Source organism: Ischnura elegans, chromosome 8, assembly GCF_921293095.1.
Source record: "Ischnura elegans chromosome 8, ioIscEleg1.1, whole genome shotgun sequence".
Classification (NCBI taxonomy): domain Eukaryota; kingdom Metazoa; phylum Arthropoda; class Insecta; order Odonata; family Coenagrionidae; genus Ischnura; species Ischnura elegans.
In genome coordinates this window covers 19,339,384-19,359,452 of record NC_060253.1, presented here as the reverse complement: position 1 = coordinate 19,359,452, position 20,069 = coordinate 19,339,384, and the positions used below count along the sequence as shown (strand labels likewise).

Sequence of the window (20,069 nt, the reverse complement as noted above, 5' to 3'; positions counted from 1 at the left end):
AGCATGACTTTCTTCCTGGTGGGTCCTGCTTCACTAATCTCTCTATACTGCACCATCATATAATTTCTGGCTTCGAAAAAAGATCCCAGCTGGATGTCTGTTACATTGACTTTTCTAAAGCTTTTGATTCCGTTAATCATACCCTGCTCATCCACAAACTCCAGTCGCGTTATAATATCAATTCACTCACTTATGTTTAGTCCCTAATTTCTTGACTTCCCGCAGCCAAAGAGTTCTAATAGAAGGTATTTCGTCGAATTACTTACCTGTTTCTTTTGGCGTGCCTCAAGGAGTGTATTAGGCCCACTTCTGTTTATTCTCTACGTTGACGACATTGTTGATGACATTCTTCCCTCTAGCTGTGTTGTTCTCCAATTACCGACGATTGTTAAATATTTAAAAGGCTTAACAACACCTCGGCAGTATCCTGCTTTTACAAACTACTCTTCAAGCAGTGGAGAAATGGTGCAATAAATGGCAGTTGTGTGTGAATCCTGGAAAATCCACTGCGGTGTCTTTCTCGCTGAGGAATAGCACTATCACCCCACTCATACTTTAAATAATCAACCCAGTCCCTCTGTCATTTCCCACTCAGATTTAGGTGTCACGTTTGACCAAAAAATTAACCTTCTACGAACATATAAAAACCATTGTTAACAAGGCTATTGCAGTGGTTGGGACCCTATATCGTCTGAACGAGATATCCGAACCGAGTGCCTTAAAATCCGTCTTCATTGGATGTGTGCAACCCATCCTAGAATATTGCTCTCCCATTCGGTCAACTGCTTCTCCCACCACACTAAAACTACTCAACCGTCCACTCAATTTCTTCTAAGCAATAGTTCGACATCGTATACCTCACCTCAGACTCTCTTCACGTGCCGAAATACTTAATTCACCTGAATTATTACACCCCACCCTCCGCCGATTGACATCCGACATCAAATTTCTTTGCTGCATCATGAATGGGTCCTTCCGATGCATTGATCTCCTAACGTTCTTTTCACTCCGCATTCTTTTCAGCTCGCAAAACCCGCAATACTGAAGCTCCACACCAGCCCAATTTCCGTTTGGCAATGTTCCATGGATCCCTCTTTTACAGCTTACCTTCTATTTTGAATTCCATCTCAAATGCTTATACTTTTCACGACCTTTATTGCCTCCCGCACCAATTTTAATAACCAATTGAAATGACTTTCTTTTTGACACACACCTCTTTGTATGTATTTTATGTGTTGAAAATTGTTGTTATTTATGAGATTATTTTTATACATGTCTTATTATATTTACATGATTATTTTGTTTGTAAACCCAATGTAAAGGCCTTAGTGCTGTTTTTGGTGTTAATTAAATAATTTTTTTTAAATTTCCTCGTGAAATTACATTAACTTTACCCAGTTCACTCCAACAAAAGTTTTTTTTTTCAAAATACACGGAGAAATCTCTTGATTATATTCCAGGTTGAAGGTTTCTAGTTCATTATCGGTTGGAATAATGCGTTTCCCTGACGCTAAATATTCATTCGCCTCTGTTTTATTATTTACTAGCTAACCCAGCTCACTTCGTATGTGTAACGATTTCTTTTCTTATTACTTTTGATTCGATCATCTAGTAAAAACCATGGATTTTATTGACAATTTTTAGCGTTACGACTTCTTTCGGGCGTATGTTGGTACCATCACAACAGATTTGAGTGAACCACTTCTTCACCATTGCAGTTGACGATGCAGAGTTTCCATAGTCTTTATCAAGGCTTTCCTTGGTTTCTGTGACAGTTTTTTAAGCAAGAAATAATATTTAGCTATCACACTAAATTCACTTTTATCCATTTCTGTTCAAATACACATGGTTGTATGTTTTAAATGACTGTCAAATACACACTAAACGATTTGACTGTGTCAATATTTCGCGGCTATTAACTAACGGGAGTATTGCTGTGATTATAATGACTACGCGGGAAATTAAAAAAATGTCTCGGACTTATCAAACAAACCTCGTAGGTCCACCTGTTGGGACTTTAACATGAAATTTTTAATGAATATTCATGAAAATTTTAAAACTATTGCTTCGGCATTTTTTGTGAAAGAACCATTTATGTGTATAATTAAAATAATTTTCAAAGATAATGTTAGCTAATTCATTCATCGTTTATTTGTTTAGCTACCTTATTAAGGACTATAGGTACGGAAAAAATGAATGAGTACGTACAATTAAAGTAATGTTGGTATGACTGCATAAAATATATTTCATTAAATACGATATCGACACTAAGGAATATAACTTATTTTATTACAAGAGTTTGTGTTCTTTTGTGATTACTTAGGGTCCTTCAATTACATTTACATACAGCATATCTGCTCCTAATCTTCTCAATTGGCGTTTATTGAAAACTATTATCATCGTCATATCAACGAAATATGATCAAAAGGGATCGATAGTTTCTGTAACATAGCAGAATCAGGTAGAGCATAATCTTAATCAGAGATATCATCACCTTACGAAAATAGTGAAGATAAAACTCCAAATGCAGTAAAAAAGCATATCACGACGATTTTCTTTATTTAATTACAATGAAATTTATACTGTTTGAGGGAAAAATGGGCGATAAACATGATGCGTTGTATGTTGTGATCTTTATTAGAGGAATAGCCGATGTCACAGATTTTTTTGACTCCCTATTTATTCATTTCATGAATTACCTAGTTACGATTCTATTGGGCTTATTATCATGTGGAGAAAGATACATGGCTGCAGAACCAGAATAATGGAAAAATATAACATGAATAGAAATTACCGTTCAATACTCCCAGAGACACAGAGCTGTGCTTTAGTGCCCTCCAGAAAGCACTCAAGTAGGGATAGGGCAGTCTCTGAAAAATCCGTCTCCGCTGGGATATGAAACCCGGACCTAAGGGTTGGTGAGGCAAAAGTAGCCACCACATCAACCTTAGTCCTACTTAAGCCGTTTCAACAGAAACTAATCAGTTGACGTAGATCGTTCTCTTCAACCGTGACGTCAATTTTCTAATCATTGCGCTGTCGCCATAACATTCACTGGAAGTTCCACAGTTATCAGTGGTATTGACAAAATAATTGTTAGAGGGCTTTTTTTCCGTCGCCGATGGAGATAAGGAAGATAACACAGTATTTCTCCGCCGCAGATGACCAGAGGGTTGACGGTCAGACTGTTTCACTAAGCGTAAATTCATCCTTGTGCACGTACCTTATTAAGTCTTGAAGGATAACCGCTCCAGGGGCCCGTGCTGACCTCAGACACTTATTAATAACATCAGGTTAGTAAGAGGAAGTTAGACCTCAATAAATACTTTTACTCATTGGCATTATTTTAAAACTGCAGAAACTTTCACGCGGCGTCGTACACGGCGAAATCACGGCTGTCGAAGGCGAGATTATCATGTTTCGAGGGATTCCTCTAAATGGCGTTGAATGCCACCTTTGTTTCGTAATGTCGAGTATACATTAAATTTTTTCAGTGTTTACGACTTAAGATGGGTTGTATAAATTTTTTACTTGTAGAAGAGAAGAATTTTTTACGAGTAACATCAATTGACGGTAGAAATTAGTTTGCAATTTTATATTTGAATTTGCTCAGTAGCTTATGCTGGTGAATCATCATTATCTTAAGTCAACATTCCTTCGATTGCTTTGACGCAGCTGCCCATTCCTCCCTCCTATCCGCTAGCATTTATATAGCGACATATTTGGCTCTTGAACATCCTTTATAACCTGTCCTATGTTACTAATAACCTTTCTTAACCTTACCTTTCTTAACCTTTCATAACCTTAACCCTTCCTCCCTTCCACCTGTTCTTCCACGATTGTCTTCATCAGGCCATATGCCCCAAAATAGGGCCAACTACGTGGTCCCGTCTTCTGCTTAAGGTTTTTAGGAGGTTTCTATTTTCTCCCACTCTTCTTAGCACTTCCTCGTTACTTACACGGTCGATCCATTTTACCTTCATCATTATTCGGTAGCACCACATTTCAAATGCTTCCACTCTTGACTTCTCTGCTGCTTTCAACCTCCAAGCCTCGCTCCATTTGAGAGAAAAGCTCCATATGTAGCATCTGATAAACGGTTTCCTTCCTTCATTGTTGTATTCTCAGCTGTAAGAAAATTATCCTTTCTGCAGAAAGCCCTCTTCGACCGCTCTATTCTGCTGACTATATCTTTCTTGCTTTCTTGGTTCGTCCAATGTTGATTATTCGGCTTCCAAGGTAACGATACTTTTTTATCTCTTCATGATTTTGTTTTCCATGTTGTGATATATTTAATGATATGAATACTGGAATTTTGGACAGGAATAGCTTATAGTAGGCCTAATATTTTTCATTTTACCAACGTACAAGCTGTCAATTATAAGTTCCTTTTGGAATGAGTCTTCTTGGGGAAAACTGTAGATGACGGCGGTTGCAACGATGCCGGTTACGGTACTGCAGTATGTTTCCAAATTGTAGCAAGCAATGTAGTTCATTTAGTACTCATGGATGTGTATATCGAATGGTAATATCCCAAGCGGAACAGAAAAGTCAAAAATACCTCAAAATGATGTCAAAATATGGTAATTTCTCAAAAGTCAAAATGATGTCATATGGGGTGCCAATTGTGACTATTTTCTGACTTCATGACTATCATGTGATCATATAATGACTTCATCGTGACCATGCGCATCGATGCGCATGGTCATGATGAAGTCATTTTCACGTCATGAGAAGAGGCGAAGTAAATCTTGACGACAACCTCGTCAACTTGACGTCACCTGAACGTCATTTTGACTTTTGTTTCCGCTTGGGATGGCACTAATCGATGTAGAATGCTACCATGAAGAAGCGAAGATAATAGATGAATGAAGGCTTGAATTTTGCACATCACGTAAATTTTTGGGATGTAGCATCAATGCACACTTTTAAATGACTATCGGTCGACATTGGTTTGCTACAAACAGCCGAAATGCAAGACCTTGATATAATATGCGAGTTTTTCAATCGATTCTTCAAATGTGATGCGTTGCCTGATAGGATATGAGGAGTGTACAGGATAATTAATTGGGGGAGGAGTATGATACATTTTTACGAGGGAAATAGCGAAACCAAACTGGGAGGGAGAAAAGTGATCACCAGTTCGAGAAGAGGTGCTGGTCATCAAGGGCCATAGTTATAAACACTTTTTTCATAAATAGGGCCATACTTGCATGAAACGCTTCAACAGAAAAACTTTTCAAGCCTTATCCAATGATATTTAATATTTTTAAGAAATCTTTCAGGAAATGCAGAGATATATCGTACCTTTTTTACATTGAAACCCTTAAGAAAGAAATTAATTGTTTATTTTTTTTATTTCTGTAACTCTGGGCAATAATACTACTTGTAATCATCTTCATAACAATAACATTAATTGCCATTTGCTAGAATCAAAACTATCTGTTAATGCATTATAAAAAATGGTCTTCCACATGCGTAAGTAGAGCTAGAGGTCAGTCCTGTTTGGAAGGCAAGTTTTCATTAATTATTCACTGTCTCCAACGTTTGAAAAAAAGCTTGGCGTCGCGCATTGAATAAAAACAAAGGATTTGTTTCAGGAAGTTCAAAAAGTGACCGATTACAGTTAGCGTGTAACAGTTAACTTCCACGGGAACTTTTTACGTCCATCGTGATATAGTATTTGCTTCCAGCAATTACTCAATAATTGAAAGATTCTTTTGAATATATAAAAGCTCTTCGAATATTGTCATTCTTATTCGTCACGACAGATTAAACCCCATGGGTAGTAATATATAGTAGTTTGGGCCGAAAAATGACTGTTCTTATGGATCAAATTTTCTCTGTGCTGGAAAGTTGTCGACTTTAATGAGGGTCTCTGATCTGATATTATTTCACAATCGGATATATTCATCCGAAGCCGCCCGAGCCGAAAATTTAGGCTGAATTTCGAGGCAGAATACCAACGGAGAAAAAATAGCTACAATTAGCTCGCTTTACAAATAAACAAGGACGAATACAGCAGTCAAGATCATTTTGACTACATTTAAAGTTTATCTATAGAATCTTCTGGTTTTACGAAGAGTGAGAATGATTGTATGCAACCCGTGTTCCATCCAAAATGCCCGACTGCGTGTCTTATGGAAGACAAATTTGCGGAAAATTAACTACTTTTTAACATATTAAATTCCTTGATGAGCCTTGAGATGAAAATAATTTCCATTGTAGTTAACTGCGAAATTAATGTATAGTTGCATATGCACGGATTCATTCAGGCCAAAAATTATTTTGCTCATTAAATTAGCATATAAAAATCATGAACAACTCTCGCACACCTTGACGTCTCTTCAATAGCTTTCTGGCTAAGTATCCCAGAAATTAGAACGAAGAAGTTGCTAGATTCCTATTGCTATTATGTGCGAGCAATTTTTATACCTCCCGTTCCCAATTCCTTCCAACATCAATCTAAAAAACATGTGAGTGCACGGTAAATCGGTGATTTTGCTTTCATATTCGTTGCACTGCCTTAATTTACTCTCATTCCATAACTTTTGGTTGCGATTCGAGTCATTAAGTATGTGAATGTCAGTGCTGCTTGTCCTGCTTGCGAAATATCACATTGATTATGTAGCAACAGTAATAAATTAACCCTTAACTAGTGACGTGAAATGTTGGTTACACTTCCAGTGACGTGCGGTCTGGGAGACCGCGATAAAACAAAAATTCATAGAACGTTGCAACGGCATTTTTGTTGTTTTGTTTAATTTCTCTTTGTCTTCTCAACTATTATAAGACTTATATTTAATATAATGCATTCCTAATAAGAACCAACTTTTTCAGTACAAATTGTTATTTGAAACAGGATCAAAATATTGATATCAAAAACACTTGAGTTGTTATTATTATCATACTTTTTTAAATTAAGTACTTAATTATCCACATTGTGCAACTAAAAATGCTTCCTTACAAATTATTAATTACAGTAGATTCCGGTTAATAGGGACATATCGGGACTTGTGCACTTTGCCCCAATTAAGCGGCTGCCCCAATTAGGCGAACCACCCTGTATATAGGCTTAAACAAACGTTGAAATGATAGAAAGAAGACCAAAGAATGTTTATAATGCAACATACATTTATTAAACTATTAATTTGATTAATAAATCAGCGAGTTTAGGTAATTTATTATAATTTTTAAGATTTATAACAATTTAGTCAAAAATATTTTTCACAGCCTCGGGCGACGCTGAATGAATGTCTTTCACGAAGTCCTATTAAAGAAAAGTCCTATCCTCTTGCGGATAGTATCACAACAAGAGCTCTCAAAATAGGGCAAAAATAGAAAAATTTCTGAAAAATAAGAGTAAATCAAAGGAGGAAAATATAAAAATGGTAATCTGGAAACAAAACATTTTAATTTCACCACGATTATAGAGTTTATGTCGCCGAGTCATGGCCCAATAAATCGGCATGCTGTCCCAATTAAGCGGAGAATACTCTGGGATATTCCTCTATTGGGTTCTGTTCTTCAAGATCTGCCCCAATTAAGCGGCTGCCCCTAGTAACTGGTGGACCCATTAAACGGAATCTACTGTATTATTATTCTTGAAAAATTACTTGGAATTGTTTTTTAACAACTTAATGAATTATTTCCACCAGCATTACGTTTATTCGTTTTTTTCCAATTTAGTGACGCGAGGTCTCACAGACCGCTACTAAAATTCTGTAGCGAATTTTCAGAAATAAATAATAAGAACGTAACATTTTAAGAGTGCTATCTCATTATAAAACAAAATTATGACGCCCACGAGGATTACAGATATTTTGAAATAGTAATTTTGAAAATATTCATTATTTTAAAAACGCAGTGGTGTCTCAGACCTTGCGACACCGGTTGAGGGTTAAATTATCGTCTTCAGGGGTAGAAGGTGGTGCAAAATTCTTGTTGTAATTTTATTTATTTTATGCTATTTAATTAGACAATAATTAAAATATCAACATGTATTAGGCTCCTCATTCAACCCCTGAATACGATGGCAGACTCAGCCTTCGAAAAAATGGGAAACATTTCCCAAAACCACACGGATGGAATACCCGAGAGTTATTCCTTCAAGTTATACGCCGGGAAAAACTAAAATTCTACATTTAATTTACTATGATAAAAACGCAAACGGTGATTTCCACGCTGTTTAATTCATCACTCAAATTGTGTGGAAATTGAGCGTGAAATTAAATAGTGCGGAAATTACCTTTTGTGTTTTTATCATGGATATTGCAAACTTCCACAAAATCGAGCCTGAAACGATTTTATGCGTTCACTTTACTAGTTTGGGTTAAGTCTTGATTCGTACGTCCATTCCGCTACTCAATTGTGCCAAAGAAGTTAAAGGCGCCAACATCGAAGTTGAGTAATTTTAAATATCTACAGGCTTTCTAATCGACCGTACTATTACTCCCATCTTATCTTAAACTTGAATGGGTATCAGACTTTCCTTGGAAGGGAATAAACATTTTCATTGAGTGATAGCGGGAGGAGATAATATCGTGCGCGATTCAGGCACTTCACAAAATGAATTGCGTTAGTAGAAGGAGGAGGATTAGAGCTTCACTATTGTAGCCTCAGTCATCAATTGAAATACTAATAGCTATGAAAATATATAAAAATGACAAAATGTTTATATATCATCTAGTGTTTGGCCTTGGAAAATTTGTAAATTGCCTAGCCGATGACGGAATTCGGTACTACGAGCGTGATACACCTGCTCCCAGCGGGCTTCCTCCGCTCTTTTCAATGCAGGTCCACAGAGGGATAGGCGCGTATCTAATTTTAAAATGTACAAAAAAGGCAGGGTCTTATGTACAAATTTAATTGGAATGTTCATGTACAAATTGAGGTCAGAGGACCTCTTTAAACACAACATTGGAATTAATTACACTATCCTCTGTAAATACTTGTTTAGCATTTTCCTTAATATTTACAAAAATATTTTGAAAAGATCTTACCTTAGAGAATGCTACATAAAGTTGGCCATGAGAGAATACAGGGTCTGGCAGGAATAAGCCAGCTCTTTGTAAAATCTGACCCTGAGCCTTATTAATAGTCATCGCATAGGAAACCTTAATGGGAAATTGGTTGAGAGTCAAATTAAAAGGCATGGTGGGATCCGACGGTGTTAACTGTATTCTTGGGATGAGGACAATCTTGCCGGAATCTAAACTAAATTGGTATCAATTAAATATACTGAAATAAACCATGGAGCAAGTGCGTGACGTCAAGATGGTGGATTGCCTCATCCCCTAAGAGAAATATCAATGGCCGTTTTTTAAACCAATTTTAGGAAACAATAGCAATATCTAGGAAGTAAGATATGCCGTAGCATGTTCTCTGATAAATTCTGTGCATTTTGGTACCTCATTTGTAGAGTTTGGTTGCGTATAAGTTGAGAAAAATGTATCAATACAGTAGAAATATATTAGGAGATTGAATCGATTGATGTAATACACCATCAATTTTAAACCTACAATAGCGTAGAATTCACAGGGATTGATATCACAGCTTCCAACGCACAAACTCATTCATGATATTCACCCGAAGATAAGAAAATTTTCGGTGAGTAGGCTGCGCGCTCTTTTATTTGAAAGTAAGAAACGCTTTTCTTTTTGTTATTAAAGCACAGAATTAAAACAGTATTTTTTATGTGGAATTTATGTAAATGCATGAATTGAATGCGCTTATCAATAAACTACAGCTATTTGTGCTGCATTATTACTATTTACAAAACATTCTTATTCTTCCTTTTTTACCCACAAGGTAATAATCCCTCAGCCAGGAAAGTTTGAGGGGTACGTACAAAACCGAATATTTAGCATTTTCTAGTGAAAATAACCGCATTGGGAGAATTGTAGAATCTTAGAAATGTATTTTTCAACGATTCATTTATTGCTTGGGACAACAACGATAAATAATACGATGGAAATTAATTGAAGGTTAGCCTTTTGTGTGAGCCGTTACTCGCGCGCCGTCGGCGGGCACTTATTCAACTCCCAAATACTGCCCGAGTGAACAACAAACTCGGAAATATTCTTTCTTCATTCAGAACAGTTACGAAGTTTATCGTTGAAAAACACTTCAGAAAGATTTATTTTAATTTTTTATTTCCATTAAGATTTATTAATAGCTTTAAATGATAGGTTTAACAGAATAGTATGATAACGGAACATTTCTTTAAAAGGATGATAGCAGAAGACGTCATTTATCTGGGGCCTTTATCGGAAATGAATGGCTTTATAACTCTAGTAACATTATCAAAACCCGTCTGAAGCCGTATACCTTTTTAGTGGCTTTAAGTGCTACGATCACAAATTATTTTTTTCCAAAAAATTATATTGAAAGTAATTAATAGTTGGCATTAATTTTGTACCACGTTTTAATGTACTCGCTTTTTTGTTTGTTCTTCCGAGAAAAATCTTGCAACTCCAATTCCGACCTTCTCCTGATCAGCTAGAACACTAAAATTTTCAGTATAGCTCAGAGCTGAATGAAAATACAATGTTCTAACACTAATACTGGAGAAGTACCTCGAGTTATATTCAGAAACAAAAATTAAATACGGATTTCTGAAAATTCGCCATCTAAATCCAATGGAGGCTTTGCAATCACAGTAGGTGCAATAGAGTATCCGTTTTTAAAGCGTTAAGTACCTGTGTATTTTTTCTGTAGTATATCTACAAAGATTTACCATTCCTTTTATGTCTTATTTGTAAAATTTGTACCTTGCTGCGTGGATTTTTTATAACTTAGCACATAACTTTTGCCGTCTCTATGTTTCAATCAAAAATTTAATAAACAAAAGTTTGCTATAAAGCTACTTTGCAGAAAAGAGAAAGTCAGGAACTGCGTAATAATGCAGTACTTATCGTTCTTATGGTCTCAAGAGAGACCACCTAATGCTTTCCTTAATGTCCTTGCGGTCCCTTTAGGCACCACTGAGACACACTTTGTTTAAAATCGGCTTATAATGAGTTTGAATGAGGGTGAAAACAATAGAGGGTGATATAGAGAATGTGATAACCTACAGCTACTTGGGAAATTTGATAAATGAAGACTGGAAAAGTATAGGTGAAATAAAAAGAAGGATAGGAACGGCGAGAGAAGTTTTCATGAAGAAGAAAGGAGCCTTGTGTAACAAGGCACTGGAACTAAAATTGAGGAAGAGATTGGTGAAATGCCATGTGTCGAGTGTGCTTATGTATGGATGTGAGACTTGGACGATGGGGAAGAGAGACAGGGACAGGATTGGGGCGTTTGAGATGTGGGTTTGGAGGGAGATAAAGGGAATACGATGGACGGATCGAGTTAGGAATGAGCGAGTGTTAAATAGGATGGATGAGAAAAGAACGTTGATGGACAAAATAAATCAAAGGAAGGGTAACTGGCTGGGACATTTGATGAGCGGGAATGGAATTTTGAAAGTAGCTATGGAGGGAACGGTGGAAGGGATCAGAAGAAGGAGAAGGCTGGAGTTTATTGACACCGTAAAAGTTGGAGGACATGGAAACTTCAAAGAGATGGCCAGAGTCAGGAGGGAATGGAGACAGCATTGGCGCGGAGGATCTGCCGACGGGCAGAGCACCACAAGATGGTGATGATAATGAGTTTATGAGAGCTATCTGGAGAGCTGCATATATTTTAAACCTAGGCCATTTAAAGGCCCGGCCATACAGTGATACAACTGGGATTTAAACCTGCCCTTTAAAGGTTATGACATCAATTTTACAACATCAAGACAAGGTAGGATGTTAAAATGAACCGTTTAATTAGAATCCATTACGAAACGATTGATGGCTCTTGATGAAACTGTTGCATTAGGTCTTGAGATCTCTTGTCGATTTAAAATAATAGGAATTAAATAAGCCCAAGGAATAAGAAGGTAAAATAGTTGAAGAGCAGGAAATACAGTGAAGTGAAAGAAAGTAAAGAGAAAGTGAGGAGGAGCGCAATATTTCAGAGTACTTTCGCTACTGTCTAGTACTATCGATAGTTGGCAGAAACAGTGGCGTGAACAATCGTAATCATAGACAATGAAACCCAGATAACACCCAAGAAAAGGAAAAAAGGACGCTAATCACACTGGTCTAAAATGAAATATGTAAATGGTGTAGGACACGTCCACTTCTTTAATGTTGACTCTGACGTTTTCTTGTTTTAAAGTTTTTTCTCGCACTGGTGAAAACGTGTCATGTGCCAGGGGCATTAAGGTTGTTTTACACGAGGCACGTCATTGCGCAGGTTATCACTGCAAACATGTTGAAGTTACCAGAACGCGAGCGGGAGATATTTTGCCGTCTCGCATCCACGCAATCTCAAGTGTTTTCTAACAGTTCACCGCTTTGCGCGACGCAATTTTGATTGCGCCTCCGTAAATACGCCTTGCGCAATGACGTGCCACGTGTAAAAACGGCCTTTACGACTAGTTTCGACGCATGCTTGCGTCATCTCTGGGCACTTTTAATGGTTCCAAATGGTGGCTGTGTACATGATCTTGTAAATGTAAAAACGTCCGTTCACTGAGGAGAAGGGTTTGAGAGGTTTTACTACACACTCGCTTCCAAGTCCAAAATGAACTGCCTTTTCTTATGTGCTGCTATACATGGGGCCCAGGCCCTCCTCCCCTCCTTCCCTTACCAGAGGGCCCTCACGCCCCCACTTCCAGGCTCCCCCAACCAAGGGTCTCCGTGAGAAGAATAGGCTGGCAGCCCGCTACGGTGAGCACAAATGGGGGGAAGGGCGGGGAAAAAGGTACTCAAAGATAGAGTAAGAATATCGGGGAAGGAGTTACATAATCAATGTCATTCAACAGTTTTTTTACTCCTTTCTTTCCTTCGGTGATTTTCCACTGCTGGATGGCATCCAATCGCCGTGGTCTTTTCGTTCGCAGTGGGGTATCACATTTCATTTAATATTACTATGTTCCGCAACACAACGTTGATTTCACACTTAGCTAGTTCCCCGAAAACGCGTAAAATTTTGAATTTTTTTATAATCCACCATAATGAAAGACCGATTCTTGCAGTTTTTTTTGCGCTTGGATTCTTAATATCATGTAATTTATTTTTATTATTTTCTATCTTTTCATATAGGGGAGAAAGGCAGCCATAAATTCAACTGGAAATGAAGAGCTCTGCAAGATTACTGGTCGAATTTTACGTCCTAGTCGTGGCAGTGCATTTTGGATTGAGCATCGCGGAAGCTCTTGGTGATGGTATGAATTTATATTGCCAATCACAGTTTGTCATCATTCTCTTGTTCTGCATTCATAAGGCTCCACTCATTAACTTTGTTTATGTTCAACAAAACGATATCAAGGTGAGAGTGTTCACTATTTTCGTTATGTGTATGTCACTATACCATCGTCTTCAAAAGATGACTGTGAAATCAGAGGGTAAAATTACGGCCTAGCTGATGCCCAAACCCAGAAACTTTAGATTCCAGGGGGAATGCTCTTCAGGCTAAGCTACCAGATATTAGAGGGGTTTTATAGAACAGAGAACCCCTTACCTATCACCCTCCAGAGTGACCTATTGATGGCAATGGGGTAGCTCACCACTCACCTAGAAGAGGGCAATAGGACGAGAACACAAGAGTGAAAGCTAAGTTGTCCAAAGCGACGTTGTCTTTGTCTATTTTGTGTTTTATATTCATATGCAGGACTGCTCAAGAGACCGATACACATAGGCTCCGACATCCAGGCTGCTATTCAAGCCCTGACATCCCCCTGGTGCAAGTACAAGATACTGTCTGAATGCGTAGGGAACTCAATACGATTTGCAGACACTACACAGTGGAACTCTTTCGGACATACATGCATAACTAGAAATGAGTTTGCAGGTGAACTGGCTAACACGGGTGCCGACATAAATGCGATTGTTCCGGAACCTCTCATGCCTATTGCACCTTAAACAACAATTTCCGAAATCATAACGTAGGGGTTTTGTCCAGCACTCTGAGAGATCTGGCGAGAAAAACCGGGTCTATGACAGGCCAAAATATTTGTTGGAGGGCCTGAGGCAGGATTCGCAAAAGACTTCTTATGAACAGAGGTCAGCGTAGGACGACTGCTCACAGGAAACTACCATGTGATGAAGCATTTCCATTTGCTGGGAATTACCGCTTCGGCCAGATGAAGATGATGTGATGAAGAAGGGGGAACAACCTACCATGCACTCTGCGAGTGCCCCACTGCTATGAGGACTTGTAACAGACACCTGGGCTCACCATTTTTGGAGCCTACGGAGATCAGAATATTATCTGAGGTATACAAGTTATCCTTCAGCAAGGATATTTGGCTCTATTATTAATCAATCACTGGTGGACAGCACAATTGACCACCTAGGTCTATCTGCTCATGGCGATACAGCGCCACACCATTTTCGGCAATCCGATCTAATCTATACATTCCTACTATTATTCACATCTATTCCATTACTACCATTCCTTCTTTTCTTTACATACACACAGTGGCGTAATTTTAAGGGGGTTGAGGGTATAGTTTCCCCCCAAAGCCTCAGAGAAATAAAATATTATGTAAAACTATTGCCTAGTTTTGACATTTAATAACTGAATCTCCTAAGAGTTCACCATTTTTGTGGCCCACAGAGATCAGAGATTTTACTTGAGATCAAATAGATATCGTTCAGTAAAGATACTGGTCTCTAGGGGAAAACAATCACTCTTGGATAGCACAATGGACCACCTAAGTCTAACTGCTCATGGTGATATAGCTGCCCAACATTTTCAGCAATCCAGTCTAATTTATGTATCCCCACCATTGCCTACATCTTTTTTATTCCCACCTTTCTTTGCACACACATATAGGTCAGTGGGGATCAATGCGTAATTAAGAGATGGTATGTCCTACATTCACACTATATGATAATTCACCTCAGCGAAACCGGTCGTGTGAAATTAAGTGTGAAACTTTACTAAATAATTATAATTTATATGAAGCAATTTCACCAAGTATGACACGAAACTATTGATTTAGTGAAATACAACCGCAAAAAGAAGGAAGGTCATTAATTATTCCCGCATTCATTGAATAATGCGAATAATGTAAATTGCAGGATGCTATGCAGGATGTATTGTCATTTTTCAATATTATATTACAAAATTAACCAGGATTAAAATTTCAATTAGGTATCTTCATTCTTGCCTGTTACTTTAGAACCTGGTACTGAAACCATTACAAGCCTTTATCGATTTCCAACACTTTTTTATACGAAGTGGTGGGAAAAAATCAGTTTCAAACACCAAGAATGAAAACGGAGGTAAATCATAATAAATATGTGTTGACTTTTTTCAAACACAGGAATTCAGTAAAAAAGAGGCCAGATCTAAATATTAGACATCCTCTTTAATATCACCGAATACCATTACCTAGCACATGTTACTCCAAATTGAGGATACACTGTATATTTTATGACGAAATTACCTAGTATATATTCAACTCTGAATATTTCCTTCTTTTCCTTAAAGAGTAGAATGAAGTCCCAAATTTAAGTTTAATTTGGGTTTTCAAGGGATTTTATTATTTTAAAAGTACTATATTATTGATTTTAAATTATGTTGTACCTATTTCAACAAAATTGGGGTGTTGGAGCATTTAATGCGCGGTAATATACTATTTCTTAATGATAGTAACTATTTTTCTTCACAGGTGGGCCACATATTGGTTCCCCTTGCTCCAACGACGTTGACTGCAAAGCTATCACGAATGGAAAATGCAGTGTCTCCTCAGGTCCCGGCGTTTGCATTTGTGATGGATATTTCCATGCTGACGAGAATCTAACTTGTGTCGCTGGTAAGTCATGAGAGTGTTAATTGTTTAAGTATTCCACCGTTTAGTGTAGGTTTACCTCAGTTTACATCAAAGAGAAAGATAGAGGTCTAAGGCTTGTGGGAGAAATGTTACGCCTTTCTTCTTTCTGCTATTCTTCGCTAGATATAAATGACGTTCTCAATAGAGATTCACTGGTTTTTCCCACCCCTACAACTGCGCGAGAAGGGAAATTGGTGCGTTGGGAGAGTTAGGGGAGGCTTTTCAAAAGTATTCCGACTCCCGAGTCCAAATATATAACTTTGATGGCGATTGTCTTCGGCAATTGCTGCGTAGTTAACATTTTCTTACTCAACGTTTCACTCCTCCTATTGGGAGCGTTATACGGGACGCATCAGCATGGAACATTACGCCTCCAGCCCTGGGCATGTAATAATGTTTAACGCTACACGGGTATTGGCGAAGACGGAAGAATATCATCCGCGTCTTATGCGTGAATCCGTCGAGATAGCGAAAAGGCCAAACAACTTCAAAAGGGAGGATGGGTATAACCTCAGCCGTGTATGGAGATGGTTCCTCGCCCAATATAATGACCAACGGCTATCGCCTTCCGTGTAAATTCAAAATATAGATGATGGCGCTGCGCCAATTTTCCACTCTGGTGGCGTAATGGGAACTAACTATGAAACTCAGAAAAGACATCCGATAATTTTCGGCAAGCCGTTGGGGCAACGACTCAAGGTAAACAAACAATCGGCGTCGTCCGCCAGGCCGTGTCTGTACCTTAATTATTGCTACAAATACTCTCATATCGAGCCAGAAGTAGAACCTTATTGTCTTTAAATTACTTCAAAGGCGGCTTGTATGTACTAGAAAGTAATAAGTACGAAGCAAATATGATAATTGACGTGGGAACTTACGTTGCATCATCAAGGTTCGTCATTCGCTTTCACCTTCCGTAGTTAAATTTATTATGTGGCAAATAGTGGGATGAAAAGCCTTTTTTTACGGTTATACGTACGAAGTATTGGTTTCCCAAAAGTATACCAAGTGCCAAACGTGAAAAATATTATTATGTATTCGTAGAAACAAGATGCATGTATACCGCTGTGTTGTTCTTATAAGTTCAGTCAATTTTATAATATATTTAACTTAGTGGCTGCAATGTGGTAGTATTAATACCTTTCTGCTGTGTTTCTGTACATTTTCAAATAGTTCGTGTGAGATCGTCTCGCTTAGTATGCATTACAACGTAGATTTTTTAATCGAAGTGATCAGCAGACGATATTTGGCTGCCATATTTTTGGAGGGTGTAGGACTGGTTCGGGTACCCTAAATCAAGTAGAGCCCGTTTAGTTCCAAAAACGGCCACATGTAGGGCTTGATGTGGGGCGTATGTAGGGCGAGATCGGTTTATGTAGGGGCTGATGACGGCCGATAGGGTCGGCTGGCCCTACAGGGTCGACTAAGAATACGGGCCTAAGTCTGTGACCATCCACTTTAATATTAAGCCCCAAATTCATCGCTCGCGACACTTGGAAAGAGAGTATATACATATAGAGAGAGTGGAGATGAATACTGTCACAAAGTTTTACCCTGGATAGCGGATGCCTGTATAAAATAAAAAATTACTGATGATGTTTTCATTAAAAAGGCACCACTTTTAAACAACAGAAGCTTTGAAAAAAGCAAGAGTCAGATTCCTAATACGATATAAAGAGTGAATGAACGAGACCATAACATGACTCAAATCCGTTCTCATTTCCAGGAAATGCCAACGTTGGTAGCACTTGCTACAATGGGGCTGGCTGCGAATCACTGATGAATGGCAATTGCAGCAGTTCCACATCAAAGGGAAAATGCATCTGCGAACCCGGATTCCACAGTACTGTCAACGGAGACTGCGCAGCAGGTACGCCTTGGCTTTGATTCGAAACGTAGTGGGAATGGTGAACACGAAAGGTTGAATTGGCATAGGATATACCCTGAATAAAATAGCATGGGGTGCAACATAACATGCAGGGTGGACGCTCGCCAGAAAAGTCAACATTTTAAAAGTTATTCAAGTTTTTTATTCGGAAAAGATATGCTTTTTCTCAGGTTATTTTGAATTTTTTCTAAAGCGTTTCATTTTCCTAGTAAATAAGATGATACATAATCTGTAATAGAAGTACCAATAAAAATTACTGAGTTTGCAAATGATTAAAAGGGAAAACAGAGACGGAAAACACGTTTGTGGTGTGTCCAAAACTATGTATCTTTTAGAAGGCAATAGAGTTTTACTATCGCAAAAATATGTATTTGAGGTTGGTAGGCATGTCAATTTAACCGCGGCCAACATTTGAGATACAAAAAACCAAAATAGGTTGCTTTAGTGAAAATTTAAATAACAAGAATAACTCTGGTCCAAAAAGCATTACTTAACCTTGCAGCACTATTGACGAATAATTTCTTTGACAACAGCTTTATAGAAGTTTACTTTTACATAGATTACATGAGGAATATGTTTCAAATAAAATGTACGTCTACAAGTAAAGTTACCATATGAATATGTCAAGGGAGGTTTGAGGACGTTATATATGACCATAAGTATTCATATTTAATTATTGAGGAGCGGTCTGTGAACCATTTGACTGCATGAATGAAAGTCTTTCACTGATGAAGAGAAAACAAAATGGCTTAAACTGTCAAATAAATACCCTGCTTTAGATTTACCCTATTTTACCGTAATTACATTGTGCCTAAAAAGATAGAGCAGTTGTCATCAGGTCGCTCTGAAAAACTTCCTTCAAGTTTTCTCAATAAATATAAGTCTAGCATGATGCCTCTCGAGTCTTTTACAGCACCCAACTAAAAACCTGTGGAAGCTCTGTAAAGCTCTCTATTTGCCTATAGAAGTTTTCCCCGTATCACGCCGCTTTTTTGTTAAGTGAACGGATTTAAGTTATTTTCACAAAATTAGCGATCGACAACCAAGAGTAAGAGTAGAAAAAAGTGAACAAAAATAGAGTGTCGGAGTTTCCACTTTCTTCGCATTCATATCCAAATCTAAATTCGCTAAAGAGTGAAGTTTCTTTTGTTTTTCGTTCACAGCCGCAGTCGTTGGTGATTACTGCACCGATAACGTGGCTTGCAGCAGTCTACAGCATGGACGATGCATCTCATCAAACGGGAAAGGATCTTGTACCTGTAGCGACCATTTTCATGCTAATGAGAGCCTACTTTGTGTCGCAGGTGAGCATTCAAGAGAAATCAAAACCATTTCATAATATTAATACACTGTGTTATTATTCTGGATAGATAACCGGCGAAAGGTTCAAATAATTTGGTACAAATGCTCGTTTTAAATAAATTTTTCAAATTATCATGAATATTTCACCAATAAAACTAATTCTAACCACCAACTCCAACGGAGTTCATTACAGTTTCCTCTGAAATTTTTTATGAGTTGTAGGTACCATTAACAGTTTAAAAAAACTGGCTACCGATACATGTTCAGTTGCAGTTACTTTTCATGAAACTCATTTGAAATGGGCTAAGGAAATATTATATGAGAATTCATTGGGTATTTTTCCTTATAAAGCTACGACTACAACGCACTTTTTTTATTAGTAATTCCTATTGAGTGTAATTTTTCGGTATCCTGGTAAAGCAGTAGCACAAATATTGCATTATTCTTGGCTCATTTATGTTGGTAAGGTTTTTGGTAAACATGAGGTAAGAAACTTATGAGTTTAAGATTAAGGACTCAAAGAAATAAAGGACATAAAAAATAATCGTAACTGGCACTTTTGTTGCTTTAACCCAAATATTCTTCATTTCATGTCCAGAAATTTGTTAAAATATGAAAAAAAAAACTTCTGGAAGCTACTGAAATTATCCCCAAGATGTAGTCCTTTGAATTTTATTTAATTTTGAAAGTGGCATGTCTGTATATAACGTTTTGAATCAATAATTTGTGGTTCAAATAAACGTTTGATGAAGCCTACGTAATAATAGTGTATAATTCTCGAATTTGATTGAATAAAACATGAAATTTCAATGGCTTCAAAATTTGACACCAATAGGCTTCCTCTAAGGAGACGTGAATATCATTATATGCCTAAGATATAAGCAAATTTACTGGAAAGAATAGAATTAAAGGAATGGTCTTTGCGAAAAATACGAAGATATAGTCAGTAGAATAGCGCGGTCGAAGAGAGTTTTCTACAAAAGGAAGAATCTTCTTACAGCT

At 37.6% G+C, this 20,069-nt stretch overlaps 1 protein-coding gene across 2 annotated transcripts in view; it reads left to right on the top strand.

The window, feature by feature from the left end:
* The first annotated feature begins 3,158 nt into the window (after positions 1 to 3,158).
* The window catches only part of LOC124164026 (multiple epidermal growth factor-like domains protein 10), a 69,506-nt gene continuing 52,595 nt past the window's right edge, over positions 3,159 to 20,069 (top strand). For both annotated transcript variants that reach the window (XM_046541181.1, XM_046541180.1), the window contains exons 1-5: positions 3,159 to 3,293; positions 13,140 to 13,261; positions 15,716 to 15,859; positions 17,604 to 17,747; positions 18,929 to 19,069. In XM_046541181.1, coding sequence (XP_046397137.1) covers positions 13,171 to 13,261; positions 15,716 to 15,859; positions 17,604 to 17,747; positions 18,929 to 19,069 — 520 coding nt within the window. In that variant the 5' untranslated portion in view covers positions 3,159 to 3,293; positions 13,140 to 13,170. The remainder of the gene's footprint in view (positions 3,294 to 13,139; positions 13,262 to 15,715; positions 15,860 to 17,603; positions 17,748 to 18,928; positions 19,070 to 20,069) is intronic.